The sequence below is a fragment of the Brassica napus genome, chromosome C4 (assembly GCF_020379485.1).
Source record: "Brassica napus cultivar Da-Ae chromosome C4, Da-Ae, whole genome shotgun sequence".
NCBI lineage: Eukaryota > Viridiplantae > Streptophyta > Magnoliopsida > Brassicales > Brassicaceae > Brassica > Brassica napus.
This window is the reverse complement of record NC_063447.1, coordinates 50,016,347-50,036,922: the sequence shown is the minus strand read 5'-3', so window position 1 is coordinate 50,036,922 and position 20,576 is coordinate 50,016,347. Positions and strand designations below refer to the sequence as shown.

General features: G+C 35.3%; 4 protein-coding genes across 5 annotated transcripts; 3 read left to right on the top strand and 1 right to left on the bottom strand.

The window, feature by feature from the left end:
• Positions 1–680: 680 nt before the first annotated feature.
• On the top strand, positions 681–5,001 carry LOC106449914 (U-box domain-containing protein 52). Its single transcript, XM_022701191.2, is given in 9 exon segments — positions 681–1,162; positions 1,237–1,331; positions 1,408–1,735; positions 1,812–1,908; positions 2,276–2,573; positions 2,651–2,752; positions 2,818–3,246; positions 3,853–4,547; positions 4,549–5,001. Coding segments are annotated over 9 exon segments (2,295 nt in total). The 5' UTR covers positions 681–948; the 3' UTR covers positions 4,586–5,001.
• Positions 4,906–6,478, bottom strand: LOC106446640 (40S ribosomal protein SA-like). The gene is made up of 5 exons (XM_013888421.3): positions 6,241–6,478; positions 5,802–6,064; positions 5,521–5,718; positions 5,224–5,437; positions 4,906–5,138 (listed from the first exon to the last, which is right to left on the bottom strand). Exons 1-5 carry the CDS (start codon positions 6,368–6,370, stop codon positions 5,065–5,067), a joined length of 879 nt encoding a protein of 292 aa, XP_013743875.1. The 5' UTR covers positions 6,371–6,478; the 3' UTR covers positions 4,906–5,064.
• An 89-nt stretch (positions 6,479–6,567) lies between these two features.
• LOC106449913 (FBD-associated F-box protein At3g49020-like) lies at positions 6,568–7,986 on the top strand. Its single transcript, XM_013891575.3, has 3 exons — positions 6,568–6,669; positions 6,823–6,966; positions 7,064–7,986. Exons 1-3 carry the CDS (start codon positions 6,619–6,621, stop codon positions 7,223–7,225), a joined length of 357 nt encoding a protein of 118 aa, XP_013747029.1. The 5' UTR covers positions 6,568–6,618; the 3' UTR covers positions 7,226–7,986.
• A 7,033-nt stretch (positions 7,987–15,019) lies between these two features.
• LOC111211467 (serine/threonine-protein kinase STY13-like) lies at positions 15,020–17,222 on the top strand. 2 transcript variants are annotated; one of them, XM_048756389.1, is made up of 4 exons: positions 15,020–15,255; positions 15,401–15,459; positions 15,606–16,528; positions 16,616–17,222. In XM_048756389.1, the coding sequence occupies exons 3-4, from the start codon at positions 15,636–15,638 to the stop codon at positions 16,953–16,955; spliced, it is 1,233 nt and encodes a 410-aa protein (XP_048612346.1). In that variant the 5' UTR covers positions 15,020–15,255; positions 15,401–15,459; positions 15,606–15,635; the 3' UTR covers positions 16,956–17,222. The 2 variants fall into 2 exon arrangements, with proteins under 2 accessions (XP_048612346.1, XP_048612345.1); XM_048756388.1 differs by having other exon boundaries at positions 15,021–15,255; positions 15,415–15,459.
• Positions 17,223–20,576: the final 3,354 nt, after the last annotated feature.

Below are 20,576 nucleotides of genomic sequence, written 5' to 3'. Positions count from 1 at the left end.
AGATATTTTGTAAGAACTTTTATAAAAATTAAAACAATTTGGGAGTCTATGCCTATGTATATTAATTATTTTAAATAATTTTAGAGGCCAAAGCCAATTGATTGTTGCCCAAAACCGGTACTCATGAATCAAAGATACAAAAGCTAGATTCAAGAAAGAGTATGGCTTAGGGTTAGGGTGCAAGAACACTCTCGTTGGAACGTACTTGTGGTGGACCATCACTTCCAAATGCAAAAACCAACTTAGTGAGGGTGAACTCACGGAGAATGGTGTCGGTATGGCTGCCTCAAAATACATATACTGCTATCCGTATTGGTGAGAAAAATGCTCCATATTTCATGTGATGTTGTACTCTCAAAAAATGAATGCTCCATATTTCAGTAATTTTAGCCACCTACGAAAGGTGGTCAAAGGTGATCACATCACATAGCTACCTTCTCGTGGAGGATCCATATAATCTCAGGGTAGGATCAAATCACTATAGCCCCCTTTGATTCAACGTATCATGTGTAGGTGTAGCCAGCTTTGATTCAACCATACATGGTCTTGCTTGATTAGTTCTTTCAATCTTTCCTAACCCTCGCCAAAATAAAATGATTAGATAACTACAAAAAGAAGCTTCCTAAACAAGTTATCTTTTTTTTTTTTTTGTAAAATGGTAGGAAATTTCAGTTAATAGGAAAGAGAAGCGGAGAAGAAGGGGAAGCGTCCATAGAAAGAGAGAGAGGAATGAAAGACTTAAATAGAAACTCTCTTCCTCTTCATCCTCTCATTTTGCTTTCCTACAAACTTAAACAATAATGAAAAATAACTCGGCAGGTTTCAGAGACGAAGAGACAAACCCAAAAATTTAAGACAACAAACAACAATAAAAACAAACAAAAATTCCATCTTCAGACAACAACAACGTCCCTGAATCTTGAATGAACGCAAGAGAGGTACAAAAAGATGTGGCTAGCGAAGAACAATAGCGTGGGAATCAAGGAAGGAGGATCGACTGGAGTTGTGGCTGTTGCTATAGACAAAGAGAAAAGTAGCCAACACGCTCTTAAATGGGCCGTTGATCATTTGTTGCAGCGAGGCCAATCTGTTATCCTCGTCCATGTCAAGCTTCGACCTTCTCCTTTAAACAACACCTCTTCTCTTCATGCTTCCTCCGCAAGTAAACAAATTAACCCTTTCTCTTCTTCTTATTATGTATTCTTCTGTTTCTGATGGTTTATGTTTTTGTTTCAGAGCTGACTCAAGAACCTTCATTAGTATGCAGAGATCCAGAAGGCGCTTCCAAGGACATATTCCTTCCTTTCCGCTGCTTCTGCACCCGCAAAGATGTGAGTTTTCTTGTTTCATAGAATCTTCTTCTGTGTGTATTCTTCTCTTCTTGTAAGCTAATGAAGAATTGTCTAGATACAATGCCAAGATGTGTTGATTGAGGAGTACGATGTAGCCAAAGCATTGGTCGAATACGCAAACCAAGCGGCCATTGAGGTTTTGGTGGTTGGTTCCTCCAACAAAGGTGGCTTTCTCCGGTTCAACAAACCAACAGATATTCCTGTTGCCATAACCAAAACCGCACCTGATTTCTGCACGGTTTATGTCATATCCAAAGGAAAGATTTCAACAATGAGATCAGCTTCTCGCTCTGCACCAACCAATGCTCCTCTACGCAGTCCTATTCAACCGCCAAGCTTAAGGCCACCTCAACCTGTGCCATCTACTTCCAATAACATGCGAGGTTAGCTCATCTTCTTTTCTGCTTCTTTCTCTTGTTGATGATTTCACCTTAAAACTTTTATCTTCCTTTCTTGCAGCTGACAGACAGTCTTTTGAGTCACAACGCCGGTCCATGGAGGATCGCAGGTCTGTGGAGGATCGAAGGTCCGTGGAGGACCAATCAGACTCATTCAGGTACATGACAGTAATTTTCCGGTTTAGGAGGAAAAACACGATTTTACACTTTTTTGTGAAAAAACTCAGATTTTTTTTTGTTTCAACGAGATTTTTTGTTTTGGTGGGAAAATTCGATTTTGTCGGTTTTGGTAAAAAAAAAAAAATAATTTTACGGTTTTGGCAGAAAAATTCGATTTAGCTAGATTTCTGCTTTGAAAGAAAAAGTAATTTTGCTGTAATTTTACTGTTTCTACAGTAAAAATCCAATTTTCTGTGATTTTGGTGGAAAACCTAGAAGACTTCCTTTTATCTCTTGTGTTTTCATTTATACATTCATCTTGATAACTCACCGCCATGAAACTGAAACTCCATTGGATGAAAACAGATCTCCTTTTACTAGAAGAGGCTATGGAAGATCATATGGGGACCTATCTGTTCCAGAATCAGACATATCCTTTGTCAGTTCTGGTAGACCAAGCATTGACCGTATGTTCCCTAATATAAATGACATGAATGATCCAAACCGAACTCCTCCTAGGCTGTCCAATTTCTCTGATATGGACTATGGTCCTAACTTTGAGTCCTCCTCCAACTATGGAAGGAGATCAGTGGATGTAAACTCACCTACTGATCTCTCGTCTGGTTCTTTTGAGAATGAAAGGTTTTCCTCCGCGTCAGCAATGGTAAGATCATACCTTAAATATCATTTGTTTGATCTATATAGTTTATTGAGATTGTGACAATCAATCACCATAAGCAGGATGATGTAGAGTCTGAGATGAGGAGGCTTAAACTGGAGCTGAAGCAGACAATGGAAATGTACAGCACAGCTTGCAAAGAAGCACTTACAGCAAAACAGAAGGTACCGTGGTTTCTAACAAACACAAGTGTTTCAGTTTTGTTCTTAACGTGTTCATATTATCACAGGCCACCGAGCTTCAGCGTTGGAAGTTAGAAGAAGAGAGAAAACTAGAAGAGGCAAGACTTGCAGAGGAAGCAGCATTGGCCATTGCAGAGAAAGAGAAAGCGAGGTCAAAAGCAGCTATGGAGGCAGCTGAAGCAGCTCAAAGGATAGCTGAACTAGAGTCTAAGAAGAGAGTCAACGCGGAGATGAAAGCTCTCAAGGAGTCTGAGGAGAAAACAAAGGCACTTACCGCTTTAGCAAACAATGATGTAAGGTATAGGAAGTACTCCATTGAAGAGATTGAAAGTGCAACGGAGTTTTTCGCTGAGAAGTACAAGATTGGAGAAGGTGGCTATGGACCTGTCTACAAATGTTATCTTGATCACACACCAGTTGCTGTTAAAGTTCTTCGTGCTGATGCAGCTCAAGGAAGATCTCAGTTTCAACAAGAGGTGAAAAAGTTCTTCACTAATCTCCTTAGGCCTAGACACATTTATATGAACCGAAAAACCAAACCAAACCAAAAATGAGGATCGGTTCGAGTTTGCTATCAGTTACATGAGCGGATCCTTATCTCTAGAACCAGAAAACGAAACCAAACTGGAATCGAACCAAAAACCAAGTCATTAGAATACTTTTTAAAATAATCAGATAATTTGGAAATATTATTTATAAACCGAAATATTCAAAAAACAAGTCATTAGAATACTTTTTGTTCAAAATATTTTAAATTATACGAATTATCCAAAATATTATATGAAAACTCGAAAAATCTGACAATTAATTCGAAATCCCGAAATTTATAACTATTTAACCCGAATTAACCAAAAAAATCGGAACCAAATGAGGTCCGAAGTTACCTTGGATATTAGTCGGTTTCTAATTTTATTACATGAACCGAATTGAAAACCAAAATAGCCTGACTATTTTTTTCTAAATATCCGAATAAATCACAAACCTCTAGAATTAAATAACCAAATTCCCATGGCTAAATCTCTACTTCCTCTATTTATCTTAACTTAGAGTTTGTCTTTTTGTTTGATAAATATGAAACACAGGTTGAGGTATTGAGCTCCATAAGGCATCCTAACATGGTTCTACTTCTTGGAGCTTGTCCTGAATGTGGATGTTTAGTCTACGAGTTCATGGCCAACGGGAGCTTAGAAGACCGCCTTTTCAGACTAGGCAACAGCCCGCCTCTCTCGTGGCAGATGAGGTTCAGGATCGCTGCAGAGATCGGCACTGGACTCCTGTTCTTACACCAGGCTAAACCAGAACCTCTGGTGCACCGTGATCTCAAACCGGGGAACATCTTGCTAGACCGTAACTTCGTCAGCAAAATCTCTGACGTTGGTTTAGCAAGATTAGTCCCACCCACGGTTGCAGACACGGTGACACAGTACCGCATGACTTCAACTGCTGGAACGTTCTGTTACATCGACCCGGAGTATCAGCAGACAGGAATGTTGGGTGTGAAGTCTGATATCTACTCGCTCGGCATTATGTTTCTGCAGTTGATAACAGCAAAACCACCAATGGGTTTAACTCATTATGTCGAGAGAGCACTCGAGAAAGGGACTTTGTCGGATTTACTCGATCCTGCTGTTACTGACTGGCCAGTTGAGGACACAGCAGAGTTTGCTAAGTTAGCACTGCAATGCGCAGAGTTAAGGAGGAAAGACAGACCTGATCTTGCTAAAGTTATATTGCCGGAGCTCAACAGATTAAGAACACTCGCTGATGAATCTCAGCTAGTCTCTCAATAGTCCCGGACCATCTCCGAGCCTCTAAACACAAGAAGTGGCAACCTTACAGGACTATTGTATAGCATCTCAGATCAAACTGGAGGTGGTTACAGTTTTTAATTAATGTAGATAAAAATCTTTTTAAATATGTTTATGTGAAAAGGAGAAACTCAAGAACTTGCATGCTCGTAGTATAAGGAGATGCAAGTAGAGTGTCTTACACTTGTAGATAAAGTGTTTCAAAATTGTACAGATCATTCTTGTAATCTAACTTAACCATATATTAAAAGTTATCACCATACCACAGACAATTGATTACGCAATTTCTAAGTTTTATGATCAAAAACACATGAGGTAGAGAGATTCTTGGTAAAAAATAACAGATGAGAAAAGATAATTTAGTAGAAATTCAATTAAAAACAACAAGTAAAGCCGCAAAACTAATATCTAAAGGGTCTTAAAGAGAAACAATTGAGAAGAAAACAAGAAGCTACAACTCTTGAATCTCAAACAAGACCAACAAAATTACTCCCAACCAGCAGCTGGAACTGCTGATGTGGGTGGCACAGCAGTGTCCCATCCATCTGCAGCTGGAGCAGCTGAAAAGAACGATTTAACATCTGACATCAGATTCCGATAAAGCAACAGAGAAGCTAAAGCTAACTAGATCTTGTCAAAACTTACCACTGTCATCATTCCAAGAAGCAGCTGCAGGAGCAGCGCTGATTGGCTGCTGAGCATCTCCTGTCCATGAAGCATCAGGAATCTGAGCAGTGGTCCATTCTCCACCGGCAGCTCCATATTCAGGTGCAGGGAGTCCAAAATCTGCCTGAGGTGCAGCCTCTTCGTCTTCAATCTGCTTAGACTCTTCTGGCTCTCTGTAAAAGAACAGGTCCACCTGTACAACACAGAACGTACCAAATGTGAAGACCCTCAAATAACCAAGACAATAAAACATAAGGACGATATTATTCCTCATACCATGACATCCCACTTCTGTGCAGGACGGATGGTTCCACGCATCTGAAGGACCATGCGAGCAAGAAGCCAGAAAAGACAACCAATGCTGTGCTTTCCCTTGTTGTTAGCAGGGATCCCAATGTCGACAAACCTCATGGGAGAGTCAGTGTCGCAGAAAGCAATGATTGGGATGTTTCCCAAAGCACCTTCCTTGATTGGCTGCAAACACACACACACACACACAAAAAGATATTAAACATCTCAAGACACTAACCCATCAGTTACATAACTCATAAGTTTACCTGATGGTCAGTCCTAGGGTCTGTGAGAATGAGCAACCTAGGCTCACTGAAGGAAGTCTGCATCTGATTGGTGAAAGTACCAGGAGTGTGTCTCCCAGCAATGGCGTTAGCACCAGTGTACTGAGCAAACTTGAGAACAGCTCTCTGTCCATAAGGTCTAGCAGATTGAACAATGATGTCTTGTGGGTTCTCAATGGCAACGATGACTCTAGCAGCCATCTGCAACTTCTCCCAAGTTTTCCCGAGGTTGAATATATATATACCTGACAACAGAAACGTTATTACATTAAAACGCAATTCAGACAAGATCGTAAACAGAGGCAAGAGGATTGGGTTCTGTAATAGTAACCAATTGAAGACTAAACACTAACACACTCGTCATAACAGACACACATTACGAAAAGTGAGCGAACTGGCAAAGATGATGAGGAGAGATTACCATCGTTGCGACGCTTGAAGACGTAACGCTCCATCTGGTAATTGCAGTTTTTGGTACCGAGGTGAACCTCAGCGGCACACATCATTTTGATGTCAGATTCCTTCTGGGACAGCTGTACGTTAGTCGCCATTTTGCTACTCTCTTCTTCGCCGGAAGTAACTTTAGATCACGAGCTGCGTCTAGGTCTGAGGAATAAGAGTCTATAAAACTTCAACGCTAATATGTCGACGACAAGAAACCCTAATTTGTTCAATGTCTGTTTTGCCCCTGTATCATACACTGTAAATAAATATAAAACACCGCGGTTAACTTTTTTTATTTTATTTTTTTGTCACAGCAAGAAAAAAAGATCAATTTAGGATTCAGGGTTGATCTAAAATGAGAGTGTGGACTCTCTCTGCTTCTTCCACTGTGAGGAGAATCGCAAAGGTATTTCTCAGCTTTAACTTAACCTTGTGTACTCTCATTCTATTGCTTTCTGTCTTCTCTTCGAATCCCTTATTTTTTTTCTTATGTGATTCTAACACACCTGCAACTGCAAGCAGCGTCTGACTTTTGATTTGTTGCTGGTGGCTCGCTCAGGATCCTGTTGGTAGCATTTTCTTTCAGCTTGTGCGTTTGGATTTCCGCGGATGTGATGACAACTGGTCGAATTTGCTTATGCACGTCCTCCGACATTCCCCTGTACTTCAAACTCTCAACTTTGTTGTACTGGACTATGGCCTGGTATATTTTCAGTCATTACCCAAAAGAGTGAAAAATTACATGTCTGCTTTACGGTTTAGCCTAATGCATTGTATTTCTACATCATCTTTTATCACAGAGCAACTGGAATCTTGAGCGAGGTGTCAAGGTTCGTTGGATTCAGCCGAGCTGTGTTCCCGAATGTTTGTTGTTCCATCTCAAAACCTTTGAGTGGAAAGAGTACAATGGAACAGAAGATGAGAAACAAGTGGCAGTTTATATACTGAAGAACGCGAGGTGATTAGTGACCGCAACTGTCTTCCCTGATTCACTCATGCTGAACAAATGTCGGGTGTTTAAAGAATTAGAAATTGCAACGAGGGGTTCAAGGGCATGTGAGCTCACAATGGGTTAAAAAAAGAAAGTTAGTTTTAGCTAACTTATTTAGCTAACTATGGCCCTGTTCGTTTACGTCTCGCGCGGCTTGCGACCTGCGACTAAGATTACGTTCGTTTACGTGTCGCGCGACTTGCGACTTGCGACCTGCGATTAAACCTGTGATGTGCGACTAAAACTATGTTCGTTTACGTGTCGCAGATAATGTTCGTTTACGTATCGCGCGACCTGCGATCTGCGACATGTGATCAGTCGCGCGATCAAAATTTTCTTAATTTTTAGTCGCTGTTTTTTCGGACGACTTGAATGGGAATCCGCGACTGATCGTGCGATCAGTCGCGCGACATCAAAACGAACAACAACCTGCGATTTGCGACATGCGACCAATCGTATGGCGTATGTTACGCGACAGCAAAACGAACAACAACCTGCGATCAGTCGCAGGTCGTATGTCACATGTCGCGCGATAGGTAAACGAACATGGCCTATGTTTGTCACTGACCAATTGAAGATTGAACATTTACAAACAGAGCAATGAAGTGTTGATTTTAGTTATTTATGTACCCCAATCGATTCTTAATTTGTGTTCTTTCTAATAAAAACAAAATCAATATATATTCAAAATCCAAACCAACTATCCAAATAAACTGTTTATATCAAAAAAAAGAATATCTTGATTACTCCCTCCATACGTATCATAAATTCAAAATTAAATATTTATTATAACAATAAGATATAGAAAGCAAAACACACAAAAACAATTAGAATATAGGCGATTACTAAATCGCATAATTTGTTACCAAAATCATTCTTTCCCCTTGACTTGCGGATCACTTAATTTATACATGAAAATTTAATGTATAAAATCTATCCAAATTTGTTTAAGCAAGGTAAAAATTTTGTGAATAATTAGCGTTCAAATTATTTTCTAAATTTCGTGCTAACCAATATATTGTCTGAACAGAATATATTGTGGAATTAAATACACGAGATTTGCCTTGCAAAGTAGGTTGAGATATATCCTTTACTCTATGGTTTCATATCCCCATTATATATAGTTTCACTTGCACACATGTTCAATATCACAATTCCGTCGTACACCCAAAACATCATGTCAAACAAAATTTTTACCTTGCTTAAAAATCATACTATTATTTAAATTTATCAAATTAAGTTTTCCAATATTATAAATATAAATAACAAAGTATGTAAAATAGTAATATTACATTATAAAAAAATAATTTCTTTTTGATAATATATTAAAATATCAAATATTAAACAAGAAATGCAGTAATTAGTTCTATAAACTAATTTTTATAGCATGAAAAGATAAATACACATGTCTGGGTACAGATTAATCTTCGTAGTTCAATAATTCATTATCCAAAATAGATTAGAGCAACCTACATAATTTACAAAAAAATAAAACTTGATCAATAATAAATTGTATACATAAAAAGCACATCCGCGCGGGTATTCATAAAAACCATCACTAAGTTGTCCCTATAGTATAATATTTTCATAATGCCAAAAATAACCTTTCATTAATCAAATTAAACATACATTAAAACCATTTTTAAAAGTTTAATGAAAAAAGATAAAAATAAAATATTTTAAAAATGTAAAAACAATTAAAAAAAGTGAACAAAAGACACTGAAGTACATAACCAAATATAGCTACTAACCATAATCTTCTTCCATATCAAAATCCTCCACATCCAATATTTTAAAATCTTCTAAGATAGAATTTTATTCCAATAACAGTAGCCTACCTACTTTGTCATCAGCCGAAAAAACTCATTCCGTGGTTGCACTAAATTCCCAAACACCACATGTTGTATATATATGCATCATAGAACAAGAGTTTGTGAAAATTACAAGATAAACTATGGAGAAATCATAGATTGATTAAGAAGAAAAGGAAAAAATATTTTTTTTTAATATTTTGGCAAAGCAAATCGATCAAAACACGTTTTAGGAAGTTACAATATTTTAAAAATATTTTCTTAACAGAAACTTTCTTAAATTTTGAAAAACAGGTTTTCTTATCCATAAAATGCACCTTCTACAATGAGTAGAACCATAACAAAAATCTTGAATGCAATTTCTACCTCATGTAGACTTACGTGTTGTATTTAGATTTTACATTCCTGAAATTTTAGAATACTTCATAAAAGTAGAAACTGCATTTGAGAAAAAAATAGATATCTTTACAATTAGTAGAATTCACATTCCCCATATTTAAAATTTTAATTAAAAGTACATTTTTCGTTCTAAAAAAGTAGATGGACTTGTTTATTCTGGAATTCATTTTCTACTAACCTATTTTCCGTAGAAAACGAATTCTACTTTTAGTAGAACAAAATTTTAAAAAATTATTTATCAAGTTTTTCAAGCAAAAAAATATGTGTTTGTGTATATCGGTGTTTTATTAATTTTTTATATTTTTAATATTTTTTTGGTTCATAAATACATTTATTTCATTAAATTTCAGAAAGGGAAAGGGTAAAAAGGAGACAAAAATGACAAACTTGATTTTATACCAAAGGGACAATCATGATAAATTTTTGTTCCGTTTTGGCAATTTTCCCAATATTTTTTTGTTCTATTTTATTAACAAGTGAAATTAGAGACAAAAAGAAATGAAATTGGAGAACAAAGCTCAAATATTATGCGTAAACCCATCATATTCGATAAACCCAAAGCTAAAATATATTGAACCCGATAAATCTCAACTATAGATAAGAAGGAAGAACACGAAATAAAAAATATATATTAAACTAAGATTTGGATTAATTATTCATGTAACAAATACTTATTTTATCCAATAAAATTTTCAAGTATTTTGGATACTTATTCAAGATTCTGTTTGGGTTTGGTATGCATATTTTCTGGAATTTTGAATTTTTCAAGGGGTTTTCAGATATTTATTTGGGTTCGGATAAACCCATAACCCAAAATACCATAAAATAAGTCTCATTCGATATTTTATGCCAAATTTGGTTTGGTTTGGATTCATTTTCTTAGTTCGAGTTAAGTTTGGGCTTTCGGTTCATTTAATTTTCCACCCGTAGTCATATGCTATAACTATGAATCAATTTTTATATACTATTTTTTAATAAATATAATATAAATTATATGAAATTTTGTTATAAAATATATTCTTATGACAACCGTAAACCTAGGCATGGGCCTTCCCATACCCGTCAAGGTTGGATATGATAATTCGAATTCAATTTTAATTTTTATCACATCCTAAGTTTCATTCTACTAACTTTTCAAGTACGGGTAGGGTTCAGATATAATTTATATCACATATTAAAACCTACAAAGTAACTATATTTCGTTCGGATTCGGGTTATGTTGGTCCGTCCGGATATACCCAAAGTAAATTCTAAAATTTAAGCGCAAAAGATAGGAAATAAATACTTATTTATATATAATTAGGTATTTAAGGTACTTATTTAAAATTTAAATATTTATTTCTAAATATTATATCAAAATAAATATGAATTGAATATTTTAAATACATATATATGTTTTAGATAGTTATATTGCATATTAATTTGGACATTTTGATCTCTTTCTTCAGATTTTTTTCAGGGTTTTCGGTTTTTCGAGTTTCTTAGGTTACCCGTTCGTGTTCGGTTAATAACACATCATGTTCAGATATGTTTTGTAACGCCTTAAAGAAACCATTCAGGTTCGGATTGGATTTCGGTTACAGATTTTATTTCCAGCCTAAGTAAACCATTAAGAACATAAAATTTTCAAAATCATCCATTTTGACACAATGATAAGCCGTTAACAAAAGTCTTTATTAATACTTTCCAAATAACACGTTTTCTTTTTGTTATTACTAAGCGATGCTGATTAGTATATACAAATCATCTTCATATAAATGCATAAAAGTTGATAAACATTCAAAAACAAAAGACAAAAGTAATCATTACCAATTACGAACCGTTTAATTATAAAAGATATTCTAACGAAAATTACCGTTAACAACATAAAATTGTCGAGATGATCCTTTCTAACACAATGTTAAATTGTTAACAAAAAAATTATTAATACTTTTCAAATAATACATTTGTTTTGTCGTTATTACTAAACGATGCTGAATATTATTAGTATATACAAAACATCTACATATAAATGCATAAAAGTTGAAAAACATTTTTAAAACAAAAGACAAAAGTAATCATTATAAAATTATGAATTAATTATAAAATATATTCTAACAACAACGGTAAACCGTTAACAACATAAAATTTTCGAGATGATCCTTTCTTATACGATGTTAAAACGTTAACAAAAAATAATTAATACTTCCCAAATAACACATTTTTCGTTATTACTAAATGACACTGAATATTATTAGTATATATAAATCATCTAAATATAAATGCATAAAAGTTGAAAAACATTCTTATTTCAAATGACAACAATAATCATTACAAAGTTATGAACCATTTACTTATAAAATATATTATAACGACAACGGTAAACCGTCATCAACATAAAATTGTCGAGATGATCCTTTCAAACACAATATTAAATCGTCAACAAAAAATTATTAATACTTTTTAAATAACACATATTTTTGTCGTTATTACTATATGAAGCTAAGTATTATAAGTATATACAAATAATCAACATATAAATGCATAAAACATTCTTAAAACAAAAGACAAAAATAATCATTATAAAGTTATGAACCGTTTAATTATAAAAGATATTCTAACGAAACTGGTAAACCGGTAACAACATAAAATTGTCGAGATGATCTTTTCTGACACAATGTTAGATCGTTAACCAAAAATTATTACTACTTTCTAAATAACACGTTTGTTTTGTCGTTATTACAAAACGATGCTGATTAGTATATACAAAACATGAACATATAAATGCATAAAAGTTGAAAAACATTCTTAAAACAAAATAAAATAATAATCATTACAAAATTATGGACCGTTTAATTATAAAAGATATTCAAACGATAACGGTAAACCGTTAACAACAAAATTTTGTCGAGATGATCTTTTATGACACAATGTTATACCGTTAACAAAAATATTATTACTACTTTCCAAATAACACATTTGTTTTGTCGTTATTCCTAAACGACACTGAATATTATTAATATATACAAATCATCGACATATAAATGCATAAAAGTTGGAAAACATTCTTAAAACAAAATACAAAATAACCATTATAAAGTTATGAACCGTTTAATTATAGAAGATATTCTAACGACAACGGAAAACCAACATTTAACAACATAAAATTTTCGAGATGATCTTTTCTGACACAATTTTAAATCATTAACAAAAATATTATTAATGCTTTCCAAATAACACGTTTATTTTGTCGTCTACATCTGTTTTTTTGTTATTACTAAACGACGCTGAATATTATTAGTATATAAAAATCATCGATATATAAACGCATAGAAATTAAAACATTCGTAAAACAAAAAACAAAAATAATCATTATAAAGTTATGAACCGTTTAATTATAAAATAAATTCTAACGACGACGGTAAACCGTTAATAGCATTTCATTTTTGAGATTATCTTTTTTGACAATGTTAAATCCTTAACAAAAATATTATTAATACTTTTCAAATAACACGTTTGTTTTGTCGTTTATGTTTGTTTTTTTTGTTATTACCAAACGACACTGAATATTATTAGTATATACAAATCATCGATATATTGAAAACATTCGTAAAGCAAAAGACAAAAATAATCATTATAAAGTTATGAACCGTTTAATTATAAAAGATATTCTAACGACAACGTTAAACCGTTAACAACATTAACTTGTCGAGATGATCCTTTATGACACGATGTTAAATCGTTAACAAAAAATCATTAATACTTTCCAAAAACACAAATAACTTGATGTCAACCGTTAACAACATGATATTTTCGAGATGATCTTTTCTGACACAATGTTAAATCCTTAACAAAAATATTATTAATACTTTCCAAATAACACGTTTGCTTTGTCGTTAATGTTTTTCGTCGTTATAATTACTAAACGGCGCAGAATATTATTAGTATATACAAATCATTGATATATAAATGCATAAAAATTGAAAACATTCGTAAAACAAAAGGCAAAAATAATCATTATAAAGTTAGAAACCGTTTAGTATAAAATATATTCTAACGACAACGGTAAACCGTTAACAACATTAACTTGTCGATATGATACTTTATGACACGATGTTAAATCGTTAACAAAAAAATCAATAATACTTTCCAAATAACACAAATAACTTGCTATTGTCGTTATACTAATTACGATGAAATTACTAATATCTAAAAATCCGAAAAATATTAAATACATTAAAATTGAAAATATTCTTAAAAACAAAAGGCAAAATATTACGATGAAAATTACTAATATCTAAAAATCCAAAAAAATATAAATACATTAAAATTGAAAATATTCTTAAAAACAAAAGGCAAAATAACTTTTCTATAGTTATGAGCCATTTTACTTATAAAATATAACCTAAATATGTTTACATCATAAAATTTGTAAATCATCAAGTTTTACATATATGTAATTTATTAATGGATAATGTTTTAATATTTTTCGAATAACACGTTAATTTTGACGTTTTATTAAACTATCATGAATATTACACATTTTTCAAAATCAGGAAACTATAAACACAGTTAAAACTGAAAACATAGTTAAAAATACAACGAACGCGATAACCATTATGTTAAAGTTATCATTCATTCTTACTATAAAAGATCGTTTAACTAAACGGTAAATAGTTAACAACAGTTAATTGTTGAAAATTATCAATTTTGACATTACAAATAATCTTGTATTTATACTTGAAATATATTTACATTATATAGATTATTTATTAAAATATTCTAAATAACACACTAGTTTTTGACATTAGATTAAACTACATTGAATATTACTAATATTTAAGAAAATCAACATAATCGAAAACACTTATAAAACTGAAATGTCAGAGTTTAACTTGGATTAAAATTATGTATCATTTTTTATTTTAAAATTATTAATCATTTTTGTTTCAGAAATATTATATTAAAATTATGTATCGTTTTTCTTACAAAAGATTCTTTAACCACAATTTAAAACCATTAACAATATAAAACTGTTTAAAATTTAGCATTTAAAGATAACATTGGATTTATACTTGAAAACAATTAGGTTACGTAACTCATTTATCAAAATCTTTTACAAAATATATTAATTTTGTTGCTAAGGAATCCAAAAACTAGCCTGTTGAAGAAGAGGATAAAAGTAACGGTTGTGAAAAACATAAGCCAGCTGTTTTCAAACAAAAACGCTTACTTGATTTTATTCCATCTGTAAACTTTCATCAAAATACGAGATTTTTCTTCCTTTTTTTTTATTTTAATAGAAACGAACGAGTTTGAGAGGTTCGAGCGTTACAAAATAAAAGTTGCTGTTTGGCAATCGTGAGTAAGAAAAGCGTACTGTTTTGCGTTAAAGCGGCAACGCGCTGCTTCATACGACGAGCTTATGCTAGCTAATGAAAGATCAACACTTGTCGTTCCCTAAAGTGCGTATGAACCAGACTCTGTGAGCGAGAGTGTGACTTCAAAATTAATAAAAAATTAAATAAAGCGAACTCAAAAACTAAATAAATAGCGAACAACGACTGACTCGTCTACTTCATTCTTCATATCTTCTCCTCCTTCCTCTTCTTTCCTTTTCTCTTGATTCCTAATTAGGTTTCTGATTTTGATCGGAGCTTAGAAACTTTTAAAGCTTTGAGATTTTATGAGCTAAGTGTCTTAGTTTTTATAATTATATACTAGTCACCCTTGGATCCTTTTACTCATCTATTGCAAAAGATGATGTCTTTCATGTGTTCCCCACTGTTTTATTGGGCTTAGAAAGCTCTAGGTAAATCCTAATTTCTTCTTTTAATGTACTCGAATCTTCGGATTTGTGTTTACTTTCTATGTTCTTCACTTTTTCTTTGTCAAAGGTCTAATGCTAAATTTGCATCTAATAGTAAAAACTTAACTTTGATGTGTTTGCTTACTAGCTCCTTTGTCTCAGGGCGTGCATGGTATAGAGTTCAAGGTTCATCTTTTTATTTCATAAGTAAGTTTTATTTGTGGTTTCATGCACTTAAAACAAAAAACCAGCTTGATAATACACAAAATCAGTTTTGGTTATCTCTTTTGTTGAAGTGATTGCTTTTTGTCATCTTTTGTTTAAAGGTTTTTTTTATGTGTGTGCCCTTTCAGTTTGGTCGGATAATAACTGAGGTTGGAAAGATGCTTGACGGAGCAAAGTTCAACGTGCTGAACCACAACAACAACGACAACAACTACTATACTTTCACGCAAGACTTCTACCAAAAGCTTAACGAAGGTACCAACATGTTCATGGAGAGTATGCAGACTAGCAACGCTGGAGGTTCTGTGTCAATGTCTGTCGACAACAGTAGTGTTGGTTCCAGCGACGCTCTTATCGGCCACCCGGGGTTGAATTCACTGCGTAATAATACCTACTCACCTTCTGTTGGACAAAGCGTGTACCGCCCGGGGAAAATCACGCATCTGTTGGACAATGATGCCTTGGCTCATGCACTGATGGACAGCATGTATCCAACCGAAGGGCTGGCTAACTATGAAGAGTGGACGATAAATCTGAGGAATCTCCGCATGGGTCCTCCCTTTGCTCAAGGTGCTTTTGGTAAGTTATACAAAGGGAGTTACAACGGGGTGGATGTGGCGATCAAGATACTTGAGCGTCCAGAGAACAGCCTGGAAAAGGCACAATTCATGGAACAGCAGTTCCAACAAGAGGTGACTATGCTTGCGAATCTGAAGCATCCAAACATTGTGAGGTTCATCGGGGCCTGTCGGAAGCCGATGGTGTGGTGTATAGTGACTGAATATGCCAAAGGAGGTTCCGTGAGGCAGTTTCTGACAAAGAGACAGAACCGTGCAGTGCCGTTGAAGACAGCTGTCAAACAGGCGTTGGATGTCGCTAGGGGTATGGCTTATGTCCATGCACACAACTTTATACACCGAGATCTCAAGTCGGATAACCTTCTCATCTCTGCTGACAAGTCAATCAAGATTGCAGATTTTGGTGTTGCAAGAATCGAAGTTCATACCGAAGGAATGACGCCAGAAACCGGAACTTACAGATGGATGGCTCCGTAAGTTTCATTTTAAAACCTTTCTTTCATTCTTGTCTCTATGGAAGTTATACTAATGTTGATCACGTTTTCTGTTGATGGATGCAGAGAGATGATACAACATAGAACCTACAATCAGAAAGTGGATGTGTATAGTTTCGGGATCGTGCTGTGGGAGTTAATCACGGGACAGCTACCGTTCCAGAACATGACAGCAGTACAGGCTGCGTTTGCGGTTGTGAACCGAGGAGTGCGTCCAACGATCCCTAACGACTGTCTCCCCGCGCTGACTGAGATCATGACTCGATGCTGGGATGGTAACGCGCAAGTGCGTCCAAGTTTCGTTGAGGTTGTGAATATGCTTGAAGCTGCTGAAATAGAGATAATGACGACAGCTAGAAAAGCCCGTTTCAGATGTTGCATGAGTCAGCCTATGACTATCGACTAAATAAAAGAGAAAGGAGAAGAAATATTATATGAAAAAGGGCTTTTAGATAATTAAGTTATGTGTTTGTCCAAAAAAAAAAGATAACTAAGTTATGTGTCTTTGTTTGTGTATTTAAAAAGAAAAAAAAAATCTGAAGGTATGTTGTTGTCTCAAGAGAAGAGAAGGTCTAGTTTGTGTGTTAACGTTCAGTTAATTAAGAAGAAAAAAAAGAGCAGAAATTAAAGTTTGGACTCTGTCCGAACAAATGTATGCTTATTAGTTTCTTCATTCTTACTTGGAATCAAAAGTCTGATATTATTCCATAAAAGTTGTACAGCGACGCGACCAGTGGCGGATGTAGGAGTCCATTTAGACGGGGGCACATAATTTTATTTCAGCATATTTAGTTGTAGGTTTAGAGGAGCATTGCATGAGTTGTATAGATTATGCAAGGAAAATAAAAAAGAGACGGGGAACTTGACCCCGTACGTCTTCACCTACGTCCGCCCCTAGACGCGACGTCGTTAAGCTGATGTTTTCAGACTACCTTTATGTATTATCCTACCATAATGTTTCTGTTGGTTTAACTTCCAATGACTACCTGTGGTGCCCCTGTCATTACTCCAGACGTTATCATGTGTGACTCCCAAAACCTGGAACAGTTGGAAAACATATAAGTTTGTCTCGGAATATGGATCAAGACACAGAGAAGAACTGAAGTGGACCTTGATTGGTCTTGAATAGAACATTGTGCCGCTCAGAGCTATTGCTTTGTGATACACTAAAATTGGATCTTTGTCTAGTGTCAAGTTAACAGTGTAGTTATAATATTTTTAGATTCAATTCCAAATGACTAGTTCACGCTTTATCTTTATGAGATCATAATTAAGCTAAAACAAAGTGGGAGTTTTTAAAGAAGTCAATAACGTAAATAACAAATAACAAGATGAAGTTGTTTTGAATTGATTTACAGGCGCTAGTCTAGGATTTTTTCTTCAGGTATGGAAATCGCAAACCAAGCAATTATTCAAGTTCTGTTTATAACAAATCTAAACTCGGATCACTCAGGTTGAATCAACCCACTCTCGTGGTATTGATTCCTTTGCAAGTCGGTCTTGATGCCTAAACTCTCGTTTAGATCAAGACGCGCTATCAAGCTTTAGAGATCAAGTCCGATATGTTCACAGTACACCCTAATATCTACTCTCGCTGACTAGGGATGCAAAGCTCATTCAAATCATATCGAGTTATCAATTAACGGCTAGCTAAATTGATTAACCCTAATTCATGCACTAAGTGATCAGTTCAATGCAAGCAATAAGAACAAATATGAATGTAGACAATCTTAAGATGACTTATTTATGCTTCAGCTTACGAATCCAAAACCCTAGAACCCTAAACTAATTCGATGACTACTCAGACATAACACAAGAACAGAGAAGCATGATTTCTGAATAATACTGCATATAATAGATAATAGAAATCAGAGGGTTCAGGATAATCTTCTCTAGGAGATAGATGAGGCCTTCTCCCTTACAAGTAGCAATCTCCCAAAAATCAAAGCTCTCTCAGGTCTTTCTTGCGTAAAAACTAAGGTAGGTCTAAAGTAATAAATAAGAGACTATATATATATGAGCCACAGGCGGCCATAGGGAAAAATAGGAAATCTAGGGCAAATCCCGAAATATTTGGAAACTTCTTTTTTTTTATCTCTGCTGCTGGAGCAGACACTCGGGCTGCTCTGGTCGACTGTTATGCGCGAAAGACTCCAAATTCCCACTCTTTTTCTCTTCTTCCCTCCATCTGGTCTATCTCTCATCCAATGCACCTCCAGACCTGTAATGACTCAAATAGACTAAAAAGACTCAATAAAACTTTGAAAACTATTAGTAAGACATACATATAATGTGCCAAAAACACAATATATCAACTCCCCCAGACTTAGATCCTTGTTTGTCCTCAAACAAAATCAAGTACCAAGAACCGAGAGAAAGGTTTGAAAGTGTGAGAACTCGCCTATTCTCAGCAACCATACAATAACCACGAATGTCTGAACCATATAAGCAGTTTAGCTAAAAAAAACACATCCTTACCAAGAACCCCACTGACTGCTGTTCAAAACGGCTCCATACTCTGTATCTCAGACCTGCCAAAGTTAAAACCTTCCAGACAAAACTCCTTATATTCAACTAAGAGTAGCGTGAGCTTCTCATCATAAGCATTAGATAGGGTAACGGTCTAGGTATGAAACAGGCTTTTTTGTGTTTAAGTGGAGCTAATCAGTGTTTAAGGGTTACCAGATTTTGTAGAGGATGCATGATATCGTGCAAAATTGCAAGAGAGGATAGATCCATTGACGTCCACAACCTCTACTCGTTTTTGCGTATTCTTCTTTAGGAACAGTAGCTCTGATCTGCATGGTTCTCCTCTCTTCACTTTATACTCCTTCTAATTTACCAGTGGCGTCTATCTTTCTTAGGAATCTTCTCCTTCTCCATCACCTTATTCTGAAGTACATAAAGCTAGGATTTTTTTTTTTTTGAATAATACATAGGTGATGGTGATGAAGCAGGAGGTAACAATTGTGATGGTGACATGCCACTGGAGTTCTTGACTTCACATTCATTCTTGTTTCTCCTTTTCTCTTAGTTAGATCATCGGCGGCAGAGCGGCTGCTCCGTGTGCTTCCGCCTATTCTTCAGTAGAAAATTCTGTTGCATCAACGAGTGAGAGACTGTGTCGATCCTTTCCTCTCTGGCCATTTTGTACATATCTGCACATAAGATACTGAATAACAAATGCATGAGGGCGGAACAAAGGTTTTAGGGTTTAAGGTGGGTACTAGCTAAAGATGAGCTAGCCACTCAGGATCAGCAAGATGGGTAAAAAGAATAAGAAGTCCTGAGTGTTGATCCAGTGTCGATCATTACTCGAGATAGTTCGCAACCGCCGACGTCGAGTCATATTACGAGGGCGTCTTCGTGTGGTTTATCGAGATATGCGGTCTCATTTTCGTCGAAGGTGATTTCGTATTCGGGGCCGGATAGAGGCTCTCTCACTCCTACGTTGTTTTCAGCTCTCTGTTGGTACGCTTTGATCGAGTTGACCGAATTGCAGAACTTGGAACCTCCGTAAATGAAGTCGATTCGTTTTTTGCCTTTGCCGTGGGCAGGAAAATTTCATTTCTTGGTTAGTGCTGGTCGGTAGTGCCTCTGTCCCCCAGACAGATTGCGATTAAGGGTCTGCATTCTGTCTTTTTTCTGAATTTGTAGGGCAGTCGGTTTTTCCAGTAGCTCGCGAATTTTGGTCATTTTGTTCTTTCGCTTGAAGTTGGGGATTTTTCCGCAAGGAGACTTTATGTTTGTGTTATACTGAGTGATACTGGGAGGAAGAGTAGCTTCATCGGGGTTTTCCAATGTGCGGATCGCTACCGTGATCTCGAAGCGTATTTTCCCTTCGGTCTGGCTCTTGATTTCATCGGTTGCGTTGTTGTTTGGCCCCCACGAAATCATGTCGACTCTTTTCTTCGGAGCTGAGGGTGGAGAGCTCGGTGATTTCCGCTCGGTCTCCCTGCCTCTTTTGTTTGTCGAGACTTTGTCCTTTCGGTTAGATTTTGGAGTCACTAGCTCTTCCTCTTCCTCT